General features: G+C 44.4%; 1 protein-coding gene across 4 annotated transcripts in view; it reads right to left on the bottom strand.

The window, feature by feature from the left end:
- Positions 1 to 1,014: 1,014 nt before the first annotated feature.
- KIF17 (kinesin family member 17) overlaps positions 1,015 to 21,108 on the bottom strand; it is a 63,006-nt gene continuing 42,912 nt past the window's right edge. The window contains exons 10-16 of one of the 4 annotated variants that reach the window (XM_074218232.1): positions 19,213 to 19,340; positions 17,363 to 17,594; positions 9,211 to 9,469; positions 8,409 to 8,476; positions 4,704 to 4,833; positions 1,439 to 1,603; positions 1,015 to 1,098 (exon numbers count right to left, since the gene is read on the bottom strand). In XM_074218232.1, the coding sequence (XP_074074333.1) occupies positions 1,094 to 1,098; positions 1,439 to 1,603; positions 4,704 to 4,833; positions 8,409 to 8,476; positions 9,211 to 9,469; positions 17,363 to 17,594; positions 19,213 to 19,340 (987 nt within the window). In that variant the 3' untranslated portion in view covers positions 1,015 to 1,093. Of the gene's footprint in view, positions 1,604 to 4,703; positions 4,834 to 8,408; positions 8,477 to 9,210; positions 9,470 to 17,362; positions 17,595 to 19,212; positions 19,341 to 21,108 lie in introns of all 4 variants that reach the window. The other 3 variants (XM_074218229.1, XM_074218230.1, XM_074218231.1) reach the window with 3 other exon arrangements.

Below are 21,108 nucleotides of genomic sequence, written 5' to 3'. Positions count from 1 at the left end.
CCACGTGTGAAGGGGGAACCGGCCCAGAGAGCGCGGGCGGGGCCGCGGCCCTGCCAGGCGCCTCCCTGCCGCCCCCTGCTGGCGGGCATGAGCGGCGCCCGCACGCCGGGCCGGGCCGGGCCGCTCTGTGGCCCCGCTGCCTGCGCCCATGGGGGGCCGGGCAGAGCCTTCCTGACGCACCCCAAGCTGTCCCCGTACCCACACGTTAGGGAGCCTCCCAGCAGGCTTCTCACCCAGCCCGCTGGCACCAGGGCCAGTCTCCCGGGCAGAGGAGCGGAGGCCTCACGTAAAGAACTCGGGGGTTCGAGGTCAAGTCCGCCTGCACAGCTGCAGCCCCGCGTAGGGGCCCCTGAGGGCCCCGGGACCATGGCGCTTCGTGGGGCTCACCCAGGCCCGAGACCAAGCGCCCCGCAGGGCAGCCTCTGGCAGCGGGGATGCCAGGCCGCGCGTGCGGGCAGGGGAGGTCCGGAGGGATGCAGAGAGGCGGCGGGGGCCTCGGGGGCCACGGGCCGCACCCCAGGGGGCCAGCCGCCCACCCTGCGCGTTGGGGAGCCCCGCGGGCCGCGAGCCCCGCGTGCCCCGAGCCCCGCGTGCCCCGAGCCCCGCGTGCCCCGAGCCCCGCGTGCCCCGAGCCCCGCGTGCCCCGAGCCCCGCGTGCCCCGAGCCCCGCGTGCCCCGAGCCCCGCGTGCCCCGAGCCCCGCGTGCCCCGAGCCCCGCGTGCCCCGAGCCCCGCGTGCCCCGAGCCCCGCGTGCCCCGAGCCCCGGGCCGAGGAGCCCACCAGAGGGTCCCGAAGCAACACACAGCAGCCGGCTCCGGGGGGCTTGTGAGCACGGGGCAGTTTAATGGGCCGGCGCCGCACGCGGCTGGGCCACCGTCCGTCTGTTCCAGCCCCGGGAGTCCAGGAGATGCCCACCGAGCCTCTCCCGCCTCCGGGCAAGTGCTGTCTCCCCGGGCTCGGGGTGCAAAGGGCCGGGGAGCTCTCGGCCTGAAGGGTGCCCTCCCCCAGGAAACCCTTGGCGGGGGTGCGTTTGGGGAGGGGCGGTCCGGGAAGGTCCTCCAGGATCACCACTGGCTGCGGATGCTCGGGGGGCTCAGGCTGAAGGTGCAAACAAAATGGGCAAAGTGGGGGCAGGAAAACTGCCGGGGCCTTTCACAGGCGCGAGGACAGTGCTGTGCGGGTGCCCGGAGCCCAGGGAGCCCTTCCCCGGCCCGGCCCGGCCCCGGCCCGGCCCCGGCCCCGGCCCCGACCCCGGCCCGCCCGCCCGCCAGGCGGACCGGAGGAGGGGGAGCTGGCTGTGGCAGCTGCCCCGGGCCGGGCCCGGCGGGTGCCCTCGGCTCCCCCTCCCCGGCCTGGGGGAGGGGAGGCAGAGTCAGCCCGACCCGAGGGGGCAGCCGGGGCGGGGGCGATGCTCAGAGGGGCTCGTTGCCAAAGTTACTTTTGCTTTTCTTGCGCTTGGCTTTGGCAAAGGGGATGTCCAGGGACTCGAGACGGAAAGGCCGAGGCTGGGGCATGTCCGTGGCCTGGGTGGGCGAGATGGGCATCAGGATGGAGGAGGTGTTGTTCAGGGAGGAGCTGAGCCCCGGCGGGGAGTTGTGGTAAGCTGCAGAGAGAGGGGAGACCCAAGGAGAGCAGGTGAGCAATCCTGGAGGAGGAAGCCGACGCTCACCCCAGGCCATCCATCCCTCCACTCTCATCATCTACCTACTTTGTGCAAAATTCAAGCATAAGACACGAATCCTTGCATCTAACGAACTTAGGAGGAGTGATGAGACGTGTCCACAGAAGTAAAATAAAGCGCTAAGACAAAAACGACTCCCACAACTGCCAACCCCATCTTACAGATGAGGAAGTTCAGGCTTGGGGATATGGTGACGCCTCATTCAAGGTCACTGAGCCAGTGACTGGCAGAAAATCAGACTTTGGAACCTAGGACTTTTATGACTTGAAGGGTAATGTTCTTTCCCATTGTATGATGCCAAACTATTTCCTAAATGATCATAATCCTCACAATGTCAGGGAAAAGGAACGAAGACCCTGTCCATCTCCTCAATACATTAGATGAATCCCCATTGATAAATTTAAGGGAGAATGTGACAAAGGACAAGCAGACAGGGAGAGGTTATAATCTGCCTTGTGGGAGGGATTCATGAGGACTGTGCATCTGAGTATCATTATGTAAGAACCCCCTTGGATAGAGTGACAATTTATATAGGATGTCTTTTTTCTTTTTCTTTTCTTTTTTGTCAGTAAGCATTCACTAAATGTTTGTAATATCCCAAGGATACACAAAAAGGCAAAAAGCAGTCAAGGAGCATTTGAGGGAAGGGAATCAGGAAAGCCTTTCCATACAAGTTGAGATTCCTGGGGTTTGAAGAAGCTGAGAGGTGGAGATATTCCTCCAAATAAGGGATCTCTTCTCCACATTAAACCTCTCCAATTCCTTCAACAGATCTTCATATAAGAACTTCAATTTGTCAACATCCTATCAGAAATGTGATGCTCATTAAAGAGCATAATACTCCATATTATATACAGTTTTCCTCACTGCAGGGCTGTGAATTGGATGATTTAGTATTATTCCCATTTTATATAAGAGGAAATAGGCCCAAAGAGATTGGATGACTTGCCTATTATCACCTGTCATGACCAAGACTCAAGGCTCTAAGTCAAAAGTGCTCAGCCTCCTACATCTTTCTATGGACAAATAGAATATATATTACTTGCTTTTAAAAATTGAATTAAGTTGTTTGAATGTGTAAGACTTGCCATTATTGATCCCCCACAGGGTAACGGGAACTGGCTTCAACCCATTGGGAATGAGAAACCATGCAAGAGAAGTAATTTAAAGCAGTGGAATCAAGTTCAAATAGAAATCCCTCCCTTTAGCTACATCTTGACTTAGAAAAACAAATATTAACATTTATCTATGTTGTGTTGTATTTTTATTTATGTCATTTTTATTCATTTCCCATTTCTCTTTTAATCTGGTTCCTGGGTGTACTAGACATCTGGGCTACAAATTTGACACCTCTGGCTTAAAAGATGTCACCTAAAAAGTCCGACTGGAGAAAAATATGAATATGAACTGAATATGGAGAGAGAGCAAGGGATAAAAGAGAGCCTGTGCACCATAGGAGTATCCAAACAATGTCAAGAGAACAAGAGAAAGCCCCTCAATGTATTGGATGGATCACCAGGGATAACTTTATGGAAGGACCCTGACAAGAGCTACCCAAAATAAGTAGGCAATGATTTCCATCATTGCAAGAAACAACCATGTTGATGAGAACACAGAGCCAGTGGTTGTTGGTCAGTCATTTTTCAGTCATGTTCAACTCTTCAGGACCCCATTTGGGGCTTACTAGAGTATCCCATTTCCTTCTACAATTCATTTTAGAGATGAGGAAACTGAGGCAAATGGGTTAAATGACTCGCCCAGAGTCACATAAAATAGGTATCTAAGGTCAGATATGAATTCAGGAATTTTAGTCTTCCTGACTCCACCTAGGCACTCTGTTCACTGCACCACCTAATTGCTCACAGAGCCAATAGACCTTTTTACCTATATGTTCTATCTCTTTAAATGTTTCTTTTCCTATGGAATATTGGCCCTTGATAAATCAAGTTTCTCTGTCCCTGGTGACTATAACTTAGTAAGCCTTTCCCCTTCTATAGCACCTGAAGGTTTACAAAGACTTTCCTCATGACAGCATGATGAAATTTAGAGCTTCTAATCACAGTAGACCCCTGGTTCTCCTCCATTGCCCTAAGATTTGGGTTTGAATCCCAGCAATACCATTTAGTAACCTTGGACAAGCTACCTGTCCTCTGAGGGCCTCCATTTCTGACTCTGTATGCTTGGGTTAGCTGGTCACTAAAGTTCACTAGCTCTAGAATCTTGTCTCAGGAAAGACATCAGTGATTCAGTCTCCCATTTCCATTACTTTGCTATTGGCATCTTCTAACCCTGAAATGTCCACTCTTCCTGCTTCAAAGAATCCTTCACTTCTGTCAAGACTTAGCCCACAATCCCTTTCCTGCATGAAGCTTTCTGTGCTCCCAACCTGTTAGTGTCCTCCCTCCCACATCAACTTGCAAATATTTTACACTTATTTCTAAATGGTATTCTTTGTTTCTCCAAGAGAACATAAGCTCCTTGAGGGCAGTTTCAGTTTTTGTGTCTTCAGAACCTTGGACAGTACCTGCCCCCTAGGAAGTACCTTAAGACATGCTTCTTGATTAACCAGTTGATGTATTTGCATAGATGTTTTTTTAGGATTTTGCAAGGCAATGGGGTTAAGTGACTTGCCCAAGGCCACACAGCTAGGTAATTATTAAGTGTCTGAGACCGGATTTGAACCCAGATACTCCTGACTTCAAGGCTGGTGCTTTATCACCTAGCCGCCCTGTATAGATGCTCATATTATCCCTCTTCTCCTACAGAATTTACTTTTCTTGAGGGCAGGAAATGTCTCTTTTTAGTCTTTGTAACCTCAGTTGCCTGGTTTACAGATGGATTGACTGACCAATGAATTTCACCCTGGATAAGGGACCAAGATTCCATGAAAAAGCACATTTTCTTCCCCTCCCCTCTGCCCTCCAGGGGTGTCAAGGTGATCTGGTCACTTCTAGTTATAGCAGCACTTTTTTGGGCTGCTTTGTGAGTTAAAGAGGAGCAGGAAATGAGAAGCAACACCTACCCAGGCTCTTCATGGGATCTGTGCTGAGGATCTGGCTCGCGCGTTTAGATCGGAAATAGTTGCTGGCAATATTTTCACTGTCACTCCTGTTCAGCATTAGCTTGTAGCGATCTTCTTCCTGCTGGAATAACTAAGGCCTATAAGCTTAGACCCTTGGTGGTTCCAGGCCCACCCCCACCCCCACCCCATCCCACCACTGTCCACATACAAAGCTCCCCTCACTCTATCACTAGAGAATTTATGAAACATTTTCCATAAGTATGTAGGGCAGGGATTTATTAATCTCATTTTGCAGATGAGGAAACTGAGTCCCAGAAAGGTTAAGTTTTGTGAAACTATGAAGGATCACAAATAGGTTTCAAACTCAGGTATGACCACTCCCAAGACTTTCCCAGTCTTAGTACTTTGCACCCATACTAGTTTCTCTCCTCTCAAATTCCTTTCTGCTTCTGCTGCAGCTGCAATCTTCAGTTCTTGCTCCCATCTAGTAATAACAATATTGCTAATATATATATATATATATATATATACATATATATGTATATACATATATATGAAGATATATATTTATAGGACCTACTATATGCTGAGTGGTTTACAAATACCTCATTTGATCCTCACAACCACCCCAAGAGGTAGGTGCTATTGCTGTTTTACATTTGGAGAAATTAAAGCAGAGAGAGATTAAGTGATTTGCCCAGGATCACAGCACCAGTAAGTGCATGAGCTCAAAATTTGAACTCAAGCATTCCTGACTCTATACCCAGGGTTCCCACAACTCCATCTTTTCCCTGCCCTGTCCCCATATTTTCTTGCCATGCCAGGTTTCCCCTAATTCTTCCTCATCTCTCTAGCTACTCCAGGTCAAGTTCTGGAGCCTCTGGCCTACCCTCTGCCCCTGAAATCTAATATAAGAACACCATCAGTGCCTCCTTTGACTTTCTCAGTGGTTTTCAGAAAGCTCCTGGGGCTCTCCAGCAAAGGTTCCAAGCAGTCTTCACTACCCTGTCTGTGAGACCTATACTCTCTCCTCCCTTCTTCCTCATGTTCTGGCAATAATCCATTGGGTGTGATTCAGACACACACACACACACACACACCCTCCTCCAAGTGTCCTTTTCTCCACATCAATCCAAAACTCCACTCAGCCCCACCTCCTCTAATCTTAAACATTCCCACCCATGCTACCCTCCCTTCTCCATTGTTCAGTGCTTGCCCATGCCACCATTCAGTTTAGCCTTAGGCTGCTTTATGCAGCCATTTTTGTATAAAATCCTAGTACCTGAGCAAAGAAAAGTGCCCTAAGATCTGGGAAGAGTGTAGGGTCCATCTCTTCTCTACTATCCCATCTCTAGGCAAACTAACAATGCCATGCTCCATTGCCCCAAGAGTCACATGTACCCAAGATGCACACCTCCAGCTAGGTGTAAGTACAACACTGAGCAGGGAGAGCCAAGAATGCCATGTACATGAGTCATGTGCCCCAAGCCCAAGTCAATATGGGTCAGCAGTAGGATGCGACAACCAAAAACTTGGGCTACAATAAATAAGGTATCGCTTCCAAAAATAATGCAGAGTCCCTCTGTCCTCTGCCACCCATCAGACCACACATGAGGTGTTGTGTCCAGTTCTGAGCTCCACCATTTGGAAAGGACAGTCATAAAGCAGAGAGTATCCAATCAAGGGAAGCTGGCTTGGTGAGAGGCCTTGAACCCATGCCATGTGAAGAAAAGTTGAAGAAACTGTGGATGTCTTGCCTGAAGAAGAGAAAACTCAGAGAGTGATAGCTAAGATCAAGTATTTGAAGGACTGCTATGTGGGAGGAAGACTGGCCTGCCCTCTTTGACCCAGAAGACAACCCCAGGGACTAGTGGGTAGAAATGATCAGGAAATTTGCCCTGAAATTGATGCCTAGCCAATGTGCCAGGCAGGATGGGCAGCCTGAGGGGTGGTGGCTCCTCCTCCCTGGAAGTCTTTCAAGCAATGACTACATGGAGGGGATGATGAAGAAGAATTTTTGTTCAGAAATGGATAAAACCTGATGATTTTCCCTCAATGGCTAAGATTTTGTAATTCTATGGGAGACTAACAATAATAATCTTTGTTAACATTTATGCAGCACTTTTAAAGTTTTCAGTACATTGATAAGAGTGACTCTATCTGTTGACTGAGAATCTAGCTGAGGGAGAGATTCTAATACGAGGTTTATTTCATTCCTTCAATTCACAAAATGCATTGTTAAGTGATTGATTACTAAGGAGTTATAAGGTGCACTGATCAAAACTTGTCTTTAAAGATGTATATATATATACACATTATCCAAGGTGTTTCATGCTCAAAAAATTCTGTAATAGATATTTCCAAAAGATAAGTATGACTAGAAAAGAATGTAGGCAAGTAATATAGTGAGAATTAACAGCAACACAAGGTCAGCTTAAGTGTGGCAATGGTATTCAGCCTTTTTTGTTTTGTTTTGTTAATTTTTATTTTTTTAAGACTGATTCTCTCCATGTCCCCCAGGGAAGTCCAGAAATTGATTCCAATTATCCCACCATGATGGGCATGGGAATCTTGATCTGCTCTGTTTATGACCTGGACTGGTTCACCCAGTACTAGGGGCACACCATAATAAAGACAAACAGTGATGATGCCCAATCAATATAACTCACTGAAGCTCAGAACTGGTAGATGGGTTGAGCCACTATGCCTAATCCTAGAAGTTTTTAAAAGCCAGAAGAAGGCTTCTGCCAAATGGGTTGGTCCTCTGTGGAAGTTTTCAATGTAAAAACAAGTACAAGAATCTTGTAGGAATGGACAGGTTTCTACCTGTACTGAGGGAGGAAGTCCCTACTCTGATAAAATCATGGATCCATTAAGCATGTCAATTAACAGCAAATTATTGAAAATGAACATCCTTCAGACACGGTTCAGAAAAACTAACAAGAAAAGAATGGTCAACTTAAGCTTCATAAGCACCATGCTACTCTAACTGTAAGTTACTTTGAAGGACAGGGATATAAAGTTAAGTCAACCCAAATATAGAGGTAGGAGGTGGGAGGACTGGGACATGAAGATGGCAATCTTCAAGTTTCCAGAGATGGAAATACTAAGCCTAAACTCTTACTATCTCTAAGTTCCCTTTCCAACTTTAATATTCTAGATATAACATTACCCTCAAATTCTAATACTCTGTTTCAAGTTCCCTCCCAATTCTGACATCTTGTGTTCTAAGGCCCCTCCCAGCGCTGACATTCTATGTTCTAAAGTCCCTTAGAGGAGAAGGACCCAGAACCAGTCAGGAGAAAAAAATGGACTGGGCCAAAAGGTGGCCAGAAAATTCAGATCTCCCCCAAGGCTCTGTCATGAACTCATTTTGGATTTGGGGGCAATTTGTTTCTCTGGACCCATTTCCTGACATTGTGTTCTAAGGTCCTTCCCAGCTCTGACATTCTGTGGTTCAAGGGGTCTTTTAGCTCTGATAGTGTTCTAAGCATCCTCCCAGGTCTGACATTCCATGGTCTAAGGACTCTGACATCCTGTGTTCTAAAGGCCCTCTCAGCTTTGATATTGTGTTCAAAGGGTCCTCTCAGCTCTAACATTTGTGTTCTAAGGACCTGCCTTTCTCTGCCTATCTCATCCACTTGCCTTCATTCACCCCATGTTCTATCAAACTCAATCCAAACTGCACCATGAGATGAGACATACCAATGGTTCTCCATTGTCAGCTGAACAGGCTTTTCTTGAAGGCTTATTCTGTGGCAATGTTGAAACTGCTATGAGAAAAGAGAAATTGGAGTCACTCCTTACACAAACAGGCCTATGGGCAAAAAGTAGGGTTCCCCTGTTACAAACCCAAGGTTCTTTGTCTATATTGAGCTGTGACTTAGCTATAAAAGGGAAAACTTGGCTAAGAAGGAAGCCAAAAGTTTCTCAGGAAAACATGGACTCACAAGGCGGTCATTGAATTAATCTCTCTGCCTCTGACAGTACATCAGATCTTGAAAGTCTTTTAGAACATGTACTGTTAAGAGCTAGAAATCAACTTACAGACCATCTACTCTAATCCTAGTTGGAAGATGATGAAACTGAGGCCAGAAAAAGTGGCCAACCCAAATCTAGTTCAAAGGGTAAAGTTTAGGATTTGTTTAAAGGCTCCATGGAACCAGAGGAAAAATTTGTGAGATAGAGAGGGAGGAGAAATGTTGAAGTTACAATTAGGCAGAGTGTGGAAGGCAGAATTTCATATTAGAAAGATGATTGGATCAATCTCTAGAAAAAACAGGATTTGAATCCTGACTCAGTTACTAAATATTATTTTTATCTGTGACAGATGAAATATTCCTGTGTTCTAACAGCCCTTCCCAACTCTCCTATGCTCTAATGGACCACCCAGCTCTGTCTTTCTCTTATTCTGTGGGACTTGAAGAAGGAAGAGAAGGCATCCAAGCAAAGGTGAGTGTAAAAATTTGTAGGTGCCTTTTGGGTCAGAAACAGTTAAACTCTTTACCTACAGGGAGACTGGTTTTCACAATGACAGGCTCTGGAATCTTCCAGTAGCCATTCTCCTCATCCCAGGATGATTCCCGTTTGATCTTATCAAGGTTGCTATAGTTACAGTCCCGGCGAATCAGTGGCTGCATCTGTTCGAGAAGCTGCTGGAAAAGCATAAAGTCTCGCTCTTGTCTGCGGATGGTGGCCAAATAATCAATCTTCTCCAGCTCAAACTCTGACTGTAGATCTTTGATCTCCACCTCTGCAGCCCGCAGCTAAAAGACAAAGATGTATGAAATGGGAAAGGGCATTTCATAGTGTTTCATTCATTCATTCACTGACATTTCCCCTCTTCTTAAGCCTGTAGCCTGAAAGACAAGGATATGTCACTCAGTGAGTTAGTAAAGGGCATTTCATGAGGAATCCTAAGTACAAAATTATTTATAACAGCTCTTTGTGTAGCAGCAATCTAAAGGGGGTTGATCCTTTATTGGGGAATAACTGAACAAGTTTATGGTATATGAATATAATGGAATAGTATTCTGCCTTTGGAAATAACAAAAGGAATTATTTTAGAAAAACTTGGGAAGACTTGCATAAATTGATGCAGAGGGACATGAGCAAAACTAAGAGAACAATTTATATAATGACAGCAATGAAAAAGATAAAACAGCTTTGAAAGAATTAATACCTCTGGTCAGCAAAATGATCAGTCATAACTCCAGAAGACAGAGGATAAAGCATTCTACCAATACCTTATGGCAAGGAAATAATGGACAAAACACGATGATCGAGACATAAATTTTGGACATGATCAGTGAGGGAATTGGTTTTGCTTAATCATGCATAGTTATTATTTTGTTTTGTTTTGTTTCTTTTAAATCAAGAAGAGGGAGAGAAAGAAAATTTAATCATCATCATTCACAACAGTTATGTTCAATAAAATCACTATGAACATTGAATTAGTGAATGATAAACCATTGCTACAAGGGAAAATACATGGTTAAGTTCCTGCAAGTCTCTGGTCATATTTACTTTAGCATATCACAAAGAAGCTTACAGGTCAGAGAATTTTCTCTTTCTTTTTCTGGATGTATCATATTCTTGATTCATTAACATTAACATTAAATTCACAGTCATCAGCACTAAAACTTTTGCCCAAAGGAAGCATATATCTTCTCTTCAAGATTCAACACATTGATAAAAATATCACACAACATCAGGCCAGATCTGGAGACACTCTTCAACAGACCTACTTCTGAGATTTTATCAAATCATTGTGTCTGGGTATTCAACCACTTAATAATTCATCTAATATCATCTACCACATTGTTTTCTTTTCCACTAGAATAATGTAAGTTAAGGTAAAGAAAAGAAATAAGATTAATCTAGCACAATTGTTGGAGCCAGGTAGGATTTTGGGGATTGCTTCTAGATAATCACAAATTTTCTCTTCCATCATCCATTCAAGGAATTGACAGGAATCATTCAAGTTCACTCACCTATAGTTTCCATACTTGCTTCCCTTCCCTTTTTTGGAAATCAGAATAATATCAGCTCTTTTCCAATCCAGTGACAACTTTCCCTTTCACCATGATCTTTAAAATATCTCTCAAATGAAATGAGAAGGACCAGAAGAATATTATACACACTAATATATGTATGGGGTGATGATCAAACCATGACAGAGGGGTGGCTAGGTGGCACAGTGGATAGAGCACTGGCCCTGGAGTCAGGAGTACCTGAGTTCAAATCTGACCTCAGACACTTAATAATTACCTAGCTGTGTAGCCTTGGGCAAGCCACTTAACCCCAATGCCTTGCAAAAAACCCAAAAAACCATAATAGACTTGTTTACTTCAGCAATACAATAATCAAAGACAATTTTAAGGGACTTGTGATGAAATATACCATCTACTCCAGAAAGGAATTGTGATGTTTAAATGAAGACCAAAGCTTATCTTCAATTTTTAAAAGATGTCTTATGTCTTATGTAATTTTGTTATCTCTAATGTTTTCTTTCTTCCATTTGGATTTGATTCTTTTCTCACAACCCATTCAATTTGGATCTATGTTTAGCTTGGTTACAAATATAAAACCTCTATTGGATTGCTTTCTGTCAGGGAGGGGGGAGGGAAGGGAGGGAGGTAGAAAAATTTTAAAACTCAAAGCCTTGGGGAAAAAATGATTGGAAAAACTGTCACTATGCGATAGCTAAGTGGTGCAGGGGCAACTAAGTTGCACAGTGGAGAAAGAGCACCAGCCCTGGAGTCAGGAGGACCTGAGTTCAAATTAGGATTCAGACACTTAATATTTACTTAGCTGTGTGACCTTGGGCACGTCATTTAACAAAAAACCAAAAAAACTATCATATGTAGTTGGAAAAATAAATAAAATATTAAAAAATAAAAATTGATAAATAAATGAAATCACTCTGAGTGATCCAGTCAGTTCTTTGGGTATCTAAGAATGTAGTCTATGTGGGCCAGGGGCTTTTAATTCATCCAGGGTAGAAAAGTCTTCTTTCACAAGACCTTATTGATTGGTCTGGGGGCTACCATTGATCATTTGATGAAAGCCAATAGATATTTAGGTGGAGCTCAATTAACTCCATTTTAAACACAATGGGCTGGTCCAGAGAATCATTGAACTACTTTTCAAATCATTATTTAAAAGAAAAAAAATAGCCATTTTTGTTCTCTCTCCTTTCCAAGATCCAAAATAGAAGGAAATATAATAGAAGGAAAATAAGTCATTTAATTATCATTTACTACTAAGGTTTACTCTTTGCCAGTCTCTGGCATCAGTTAGCAAGATTTCATCCATCCCTCTTTGATTCTCCTCTTTTTTTCCTCTAGATAGATTTTTAAAATATTGTTATTCTTTGCTTTCATTGAAAATTTCTACTCATTCTGAGCTTTAGCATTCCTCATATTATTATTATAGGATTGTGCTGGGATTTTTTTTAATATTTATTTATTCTCATTTTTGTACAAATAATGTTTTTTATACATTAATAAAATATTCTTGTTTAAGAGTAAACAAAATACCCCCTCCCCCCAAAAATATAGACTCGCTTGAGTGATAAAGTAAAGGGGAGAGAAAAAAAATTAAAATTAAAATTAAAAAAATAATAGTAATAATTGTAGGTATGGCCAGGTGGTGCAGTGGGCAGAGCACCAAGTCCTGGAGCCAGGAGTACCCAAGTCCACATCCAGCCCCATACATGCAACAATCACCCAGCCATGTGACATGCAAGCCACCCCAACCCCACTGCCCTGCATAAACCAAAAAAAAAGACCCAAAATAAAATAAAATAGTAATAATAGTAGGGGCGGCTGGGTGGTAAACAGAGCACTGGCCCTTGAGCCAGGAGCACCCGGGTCCAAATCCGGCCTCAGACATCCAACAATCACTCTACTATGCAGCCCCAGGCAGGTCACCCAGCCCCATTTGCCCTGCACCCCCCAAAAAAATAAAAATAAAAATGTGCTTTAGTTTGAGCTCCAACACCACCAACTCTGTCGCGGGTGGATCACATTCTTTATGATAAGTCCATCACAAACGTTACTTCCATATTTTTCCACCTTTGCCATCGCTGATTGCAGCTCCCTCCTTTTGTATTTCTCCACTACCATGCACTATATTTTCTCTCTCCTTTCACTCTGACTCTGCTGTAGGATAGCTGGGTGGCACAGCAGACAGATCCCTGGCCCTGGGGCCAAGAGGCCCTGAGCCCCCATACCACCCCTTAGGCCCAGCATCCACCTGGCCCTATGGTCCTGGACAGGTCATCCAATCCCAGCCCCTTGCAAAAAGTAAAAAAGAAAATGTGTTATATCTGACCACTCTCCCCCCATGGTCCATCCTCTTCTCCATCACTCACATCCCCCCCCTTCCCCCTGTCCTCCCCTCTCCTTCTTACTCCAGATGCCTATACCTCATTGAGTATATATGCTGTTTCCTCTCCTAACCACCTCTGATGAGAGCAAAGATTCCCTCACTCCCCCTTGCCTCCCCCCCTTCCATATCATTGCAATAGCTCATTGTAACAAAGAAAAAATCTTATATGAAATATCTTGGCCTATTCCCCCTCTCCTTTTTCTTTCTCCCATTATATTTCCCTTTTTTCCTATTGACTCCATTTTTACACCATATTTTATCTTCAAATTCAGCTTTCTTCTGTGCTTCATCTATAAAATCTCCTTCTACCTGCTCTGTTAATTGAGAAGGTTCATATGAGTATTATCAGTGTCATTTTTCTATGCAGGAATACATGCAGTTCATCATCATTAAGTCCCTCATATTTTCCCCTTCTCCTCCAATCTCTATGCTTCACCTGAGTCCTGTATCTGAAGATCAAACCTTCTGTTCAGCTCTGGCCATTCCAACAGGAACATTTGAAACTCACCAGGTTCATTGACAGTCCATCTTTTTCCCCTGAAGAGGACATTCAGTTTTGCTGGGTAGTTGATTCTCGGTTGCATTCTAAGCTCTTTTGCTTCCATTATATTATATTCCAAGTCCTACGAGCTTTTAATGTAGCTGCTGCTAAATCCTGTGTGATCCTGATTGCAGCTCCATGGTATTTGAATTGTGTCCTTCTGGCTGCTTGTAATATTTTCTCTTTGACTTGAGAGTTCTGGAACTTGGCTATAATATTCCTAGGGGTTGTTTTTTGGGATCTCTTTCTCGGGGGGATCAGTGGATTCTCTCCATTTCTATTTTGCCCTCTGCTTCTAGGATATCAGGGCAATTTTCCTGTAGTAATTCTATGAAAATGATGTCAAGGCTCTTTTCCTGATCATGACTTTCACGTATTCCAATAATTTTAAAATTATCTTTCCTAAATCTGTTTTCCTATCAGTTCTTTTTTCAATGAGATGTTTCACATTTTCTTCTAACTTTTCATTCTTTTGGTTTTGAAGTATTGAGTCCTGATTTCTCATAAATTCATCAATCTCCCTGAATTCTATTCTTTGTCTGAAGGATTTGTTTTCCTCAGAGAGCTTTCTTATCTCTTTTTCCATCTGGCCAGTTTTGCTTTTTAAAGCATTCTTCTCCTCAGTAAGTTTTTGAACTGTTTTATCCATTTGACCTAAGCTGGTTTTTAGCATGCTGTTTTCTTCAGCCTTTTTTGTAATTTCCTTGACTAAGCTGCTGACTTCATTTTCATGTTTTTCCTGCATCTCTCATTTCTTTTCCTAGTTTTTCTTCTAACTCCCTCATTTGATTTTCAAAGTCTTTTTTGAGCTCTGTCATAGACTGAGCACAATTTCTGTTTTTCTTGGAGTCTTTAGATGCAGGAGCTTGTGCTTCCTCATCTTCAGACTGAGTGTTTTGATCCTTCTTGGGCTCATAGGCAAAGTATTTCTCAATGGTCTTCCTCTTGTTTCTCTGCTTGCTCATTTTCCCAGCCTGCGCCTGTTTTGGGGGTGCTTCCTGAGCTTTTGGGACACTCCCACAAGGGTCTCAGTGTGTGAGGCTCTGTCCTCTCTCCTGGTCTGTGAATGACCAGAAGCGACCCCTCTGCCACGGGGTTCATGTGGGGGGGCCCTGCTGCTCTATGGGAAGCATAGACTGTGATCAGGATCTGAACACATTCAGAACCCCAGAGTCCTGTTCCAGGGGCAGAGGACAGAGCTAGGCAGTCTCTTTCTCTCTTCACTCCTGGGGAGTGAAGCCCTGGGGGCTCCTGCTTACTGGCTCCTCCTGCTTCTGTTTCCTGGATCTGGACTGCCTTGGCCATGCTGCTTGCTGTGTACCCTGAGCGCTGGGCTTCACGTGCTTGCTCTGGCAGAGGACCCTGCTGTTCCCCCAATTTGTGCCCAGTGCTCCCTGGGGCATAGGTCAGGAAACGCCCCCACTGCTGTGAGCCAGTGGCTCCCAGCACCCTGGGGCTGCCTCCAAGAGGCTGAAGTTCTTTCGCTCTGACCGGCCACCCCTCCAGCCCCGGGGAGTAGAACCTTTCTGCTCTTTTCCAGGTTACCTTGAGTAGGAGAACTGCCTCACTGGGTCCCTCTGTGGGTTCTGTCTCTCGAAAGTTTAGTTAGAGTCCTTAGTTTATAAGTTTTATGAGAGAGCGCCTAAGACACTATCCACTCTTGTCGCCATCTTGGCTCCGCCCCCTGTGCTGAGCTTTTGCATTGACCCTCTGTTACCTACTCTTATTTCTGTCTTTTGTACATTCCTTTTTAACATCTAAGTTGGATGAAGAGTTCCTAATGCATTCATATCAACCAGGCTCTCCAGATAATTCTTATTTTCCCTCCTCATATGAGGGATGGCAGATGGCTAAGACCCAGTTGTGTAGAGTATAGAAGTAATCCTACTCAGCTGCCTGAGATGGATTCAACTCAGCTAGCCCCAATGAACTGCCTCCCAGGGCATTGATAATGAACCAATGTGGAATATGGAGCCAATTTTCAGTGATCTCTTAAAGGGGAGAGGTACTTCAGGATTGGAGGACCATCAAAGTTCCTATTTTCCAAAAAAAAAGGGGGGGTAGGATTGATTTAGAGAATAGACTTTACAAACGATAGATTAATGAACATGAATTCAAGCCCTGGCAGAATTCTAGAAAGAGATAGGTAACCAACATCTAAAAATCATAAGCTTTGTTCACAAAGAACTAGCATGGCTTCCATATGGGTTTTCTGATCAAGAAATAATTAAACTACTCATTCCACAGTGTCATTAAATGGGATGCTACTCGGACACATGGTATATACTGATTATCAACAGATAGTCATCATTTTCAGGTGATTTTGCTTTGTTACAAGGGAGTATCCAATATGTAGGGAGTGACATGGATTCCCTACTTCACTTGCCCCTGGAAATGCCTGTGATAGAAAGACAAAAGGAAATAAAACACATTTTTTTTAAAAAAAAGGTCATGGAGAATTAGACTCATTTCTTTTTTTCCACCCAGGTTATGAGATTCTTGGATAGGAGGGGTGCTGTAGATCGCAGGTTCTTAAACCTGGAGTTTGTGAACTTGATTTAAAAAAATTATTGATAACTGAATTTCAATATAATTGGTTTCCTTTAGGATCTTTTTTTTCAGCTGAGTTTCTTTTTTTCTCCTTCAACAGACCCTGAGAGGTAGGTATTATTATTCCCATTTTACAGAAGAGAAAACTGAGGCCAAGTCTCTTGCTCAGGATCACTCAGGTCCTCTTGATTGGTAATCGGTCCCTGTGATTCGTAACTGGTAACCAGTAAGATGTGAGAGGTGAGGGAGAGGGAAGAGTCAGGCAAAGGAGACTGGATGAACGGATCAAACTTTATCGGTGAATTGTCTTATGCAACTGTCTCATTTGAGAGATGAGAAGACTGGGGTTCAGAAAGATAAGTTTCTACATGGTCATCCTAGTACTAAGCAGAATTCCACACAAGTAGCATCTGAATCTGGTCCTCTCTCTCCAAAACCATCCCCTTTTGTAGCATTCCTCGGTACAGTGTGGGGTCATGGATAGATCCAGAGATACTGGAAGACAGAGCATGATGGGGAGAAGCTCAGTTGTTGATAGTGAGTTGTAGTTGCTGGGAGTAAGGAACACTCAGGTAGAGAGAGTTATTTTGTAAGTGTTGTTGTGTTATGTGGTTTTTAAACACACTTTTGATGTCATTCATATAGAGAAAGGCTGGAGAATTTTTCTCCTCCCCCTGTAATCTGCAGGTCTTGGGCACTAAGAGATTAGATCACTTGCCTGTGGTTAGACAGCTGGCATGTGTCAGACAGGGGTCTTGACCCTAAATCTGACCTAGGCATTCTGATGTGCTTTTTCTCTAAGAGACAGATCTTAGAAATCATTTAATTCAGTCTCCTGATTTTACAGATGGAGAAACTGTGTTGCAGAGAAGAAAAGTGATTAGTACAAGGTCCTGGTCTGGCTATAAATATTTGTGTAAAATCAGTCATTACCCTCAAGATGCTTATGTCTCAAGGTGGAAATATAAAGTGAGAGGAAGGCACAAGCATCCTTCTGAAAAGAGAAAAGGTAGGATTTGATCTGATTCTTGAAAAAAGCTGGCAAAGCCCAGAGGTAGAGAAGAGGAGGAAAGGCACTACTGACTGGCATGAGGAACAACCTGAACGAAAGCCTGGAGAGGCAAGAAAAATAACTGAGCTGAGAGTAGCACTGACCCAAACCTCTGGCCTTTACCTTTCTCTGCATCTTCTCCAGAAGTTTGCTCTTGGCTCTCACTTCCTCCTGAATGGAATCATAGACATTCAGGAGCACCCAGTCGCCTGTGTCTTCATCAGAGTTCTGCAGGGCCGCCACCAGCTGCTTCTTCCGCTCATCAGCGTACCGTTTACGCCGCTTCAATTTCTCCTTCAGGTCCTTGTTCTTCGCTTGCTCTCCTCCCACTACCTGCTGCTCCAGCATATGTAACCTGGGGAATGCAATGAGAGAGATGGGCAGTTGGAGGGTAAAGAGGAAGAAAGGGTGAGAGCCTACCTGTCAATGCCAGGCACATGTCTGCTTCCTCTACCAAAACAACCAGGGCAGAACTCTCAGAGGAGAAGGACCCAGAACCAGTCAGGAGAAAAAACTGGACTGGGCCAGAAGGTAGCCAGAAAACTCAGATCTCACCCAAGGCTCTGTCATGAACTCACTTTGGATTTGGGGGCAATTTGTTTTATTTCTCTGGACCCATTTCCTCTTCCATAAAATGAAACAATTAGACTAGACAAACTTTAAGGTCCAACCCAGCTCTGACATTCTGTATTCTAAAGTCCTTTCCAGTTCTGACATTCTGGATTCTAAGATCCCTCCAAGATCTGACATTCTGTGTTCTAAGGAGCCTCCCAACTCTAATAACCGTTGTTTTTAACATTCTGTGTTTAAAGACATGGCTCTCTAACATTCAGTCATAAACCTTGCAGAAACTGCATAAAACTTGCAGAAACAGTCATAAACCAGGATACGTTTCTTCAGTTCTGGCAACATTCACACCGCCTCCAAGCTCTGTTGTCACTCCCAGTTATACACATCCTTTCTACCTGATAAGAGGATTTCTCATATTTATATTCAGAAATTCCAAAAACATTGTGAATATTTCACTGGTACACCCCAGTGATCTGGGAGTGATCCTTACTACCTTTGCAATGTTAAACTAGTCTTCATTTCTCTGAGCCTCTGGTTTTCTCCTCTACAAAATGGGGCTACATTGCTCCAATCTGCCCTGGAACATTGTTAACAGGCCAAATGAGACATCATAATCAAATTTCATTTTTTTGATTCTGTGACCTAAGGTTCTTAATGAGATCTATTTTTCATCAGAGGAAAAGGAACTGGGGGAAGCTTTGTTCTTTTCATCAGGTGCAGGAGGTGACACTCAGAGGGATGGGGGATGCCCAAGGAACATGAGAGTTTTAATGTACCCCCTAGTGAAAGAGGTTGAGTTGTACTGCTAGTTCCCCAGGAATAGAGAACACAGGAGTGTGTCTGCTCTCAAACACTTTTCCCATAAAAACTTCCATTTGGTTGCAAATATATGTAAATGAATCTGCAAGGAGCCTTGCAACACAATGAAGAGCTGGCAGAACCCATAGAACAAAAAATATCAGATCTGGGAGAGTCCTTAGAACACAGGATGTCAGAGCTGGGAGGGTCCTTAGAACACAGGATGTCAGAGCTGGGAGGGTCCTTAGAACACAGGATGTCAGAGCTGGGAGGGTCCTTAGAACATAGGATGTCAGAGCTGGGAGGGTATGCATATCAGTTTCCATTCCCCTTCCCTCAATGTAGTTCCCCTCACCTGCATTTAATCTTATCAAGTTTGTCAGGGTCATTCCTAAATTATATGGAAAGATATGGAAAGAAAGACCCAAATGTGGTCTGCCCAGGGAAGAGTAGAGCATACAGTATCCTGAAGACTATCCCTCCATTACTTTGATGGAGGATCTGGTCCCCAATCCACCCAGAAGCCCACAAACTTGAGTAGTACTGGCAGCCGCCCCCACCTCTTTCTTCTAGGGTCCTAGAGAGGCCCCTTCCTCTGCTCCTACCTAGCCAGCACCTCCTCCTGGCTCACAGTTGCAGGGAACTCATCTGTCACCACGGCCACCTCCACTCCAATGCTTTCCTTTTTGATGAACATGAAAGACTGGTCCATCTGTGTCTGCTGCTCAGCCTCCTAGGCAAGAAAGGAGAGAGATCATGAGATTTCTGAAAGTCAGAGAGAAGAGGCCAAGGGATGGGGCTGACCAGAGGGTCAAGCCCTGGAGGGAATAGAAGAGGAAGACAATGGATTTATTCCTCTCTTTTGCTTCAGTCAAACTGGATTCTTTTTTGTCCCTAGAAATCAGCCTGCACTCTCCAATCTCCACATCTTTGCTTACTCTATGTTTTCTACTTAGAAATGTCTCCCTCCTCTCTCCATCTCAACTCAAATGCCATCTCTAACCAGGAAAGCTTCTCCCAGCTCTCCCCCAAGTTGGTTCCAACCTTTGTTTTTGGGTTGTTCTGACAGGTGAGATGGTCAGCACAGGTACACATGACCCACATTCCCTAACTGACCTCAAAGGCTAGAGATCCTATCATTCCAGCCATCTCCTAGCCATCACTTTTCTCTCAGGTGAGCTCCTTGAGGGCAGGTCCTGCTTTGCTTTTGCCTTTGTGTCCTGCTACCTAACACTGTTACCTAGCCCACAAGATGCCTTTACAAAATTAATTAGTTCATTGAGCAAGTTGATTATCCTGTCCAGCCCTAAATCTATGATCCTAATACTGTTCTGGGAACAATAAACAAATCAATTCTACCATTGCTTACTATCTCTTCCGGCACAAAATCTGTGATACTATGAACCAAGAGTCTACTATGGAATAGTGGAGAATGCACTAGACTTGGGAATCAAGATGACATGGGTTCAAATCCTCCCTCAGCCATCAACTACATGACCTTAGGTGAGTTACTTCTTTCTGCACCTCTTTTTCCATATCTGTAAAATGGAGGGTTTGGACACTAAGGACTTATGACTCTACTCCCCATCCCTATGACTTCTCAAAGCAAAAGACCCTTTCCAGGTCACTGCTTCCCTCCTTTGCTATCTCCCTCTGTGGAATGGAAGCTCACTGAGGGTAGGAATTATCTGACTTCTATCTGCATCTCCAGCATCTACTATCATTGTTCACTCATTCATTCAGGCAGCATCTCAGAGGTACTTGCTACCTGACAGCGTCCTTATTTCTGACTTATCTTCCTGCCAAACTCTAAATTCCATGAGGCCAAGGATAAGTGTCTTAGCTAAACTTTGTTCTCCTGGCATCAAGTCCAACATGAGACTTGCATTTCCCTCAAATACATTGAGTAAAAATGAATGAATTGAATTCTTCCAATCCCAGTAAGTCTAAGGTAAATTTAGTGGCACCCAACCACTTTTCAAACAAAAAAAATTTTTATTTTTTTGGTTTTTTGCAAGGCAATAGGGTTAAATGACTTGCCCAAGGTCACACAGCTAGGTAATTATTAAGTGTCTGAGGTCACATTTGAACTCAGGTCTTTCTGATTCCAGGACCAGTACTCTATCCACTGTGCCACCTAGCTGCCTCCCAAAATAGTTTCTTGCTTTATTGCAATGCCCAAGGGACTGGATTCCAATCCTGCCTCTGAGAGATGCCATGCTTTCTTTTTTTCATCTGTAAAATGATAGGGTTGGGCTCGCTGGACTCTCAGGACCCTCCCTGCTCTAAAGTAATGATTTCAAGAAGAGCTCCATCTCATTTCAAAGGATCTGAGTCTGGGCAGCTAGCGTGTTTCTGTCCCACCAGGAGGCAATGCTGGCCAGGCATCTAAGAGGAGGACAGGTGGGACCCTGATGGCAGCAACGCTCTCTGCCTCTGGAAAGTTCCAGCAAAATGTGCATTCCTTGACAGCGGGCAAGCTTGCATGCTTGTCCTTGTAG

This window comes from Macrotis lagotis, chromosome 1 (assembly GCF_037893015.1).
Source record: "Macrotis lagotis isolate mMagLag1 chromosome 1, bilby.v1.9.chrom.fasta, whole genome shotgun sequence".
NCBI classification, from domain to species: Eukaryota; Metazoa; Chordata; class Mammalia; order Peramelemorphia; family Peramelidae; genus Macrotis; species Macrotis lagotis.
This window is presented reverse-complemented; position numbering and strand designations above follow the sequence as displayed.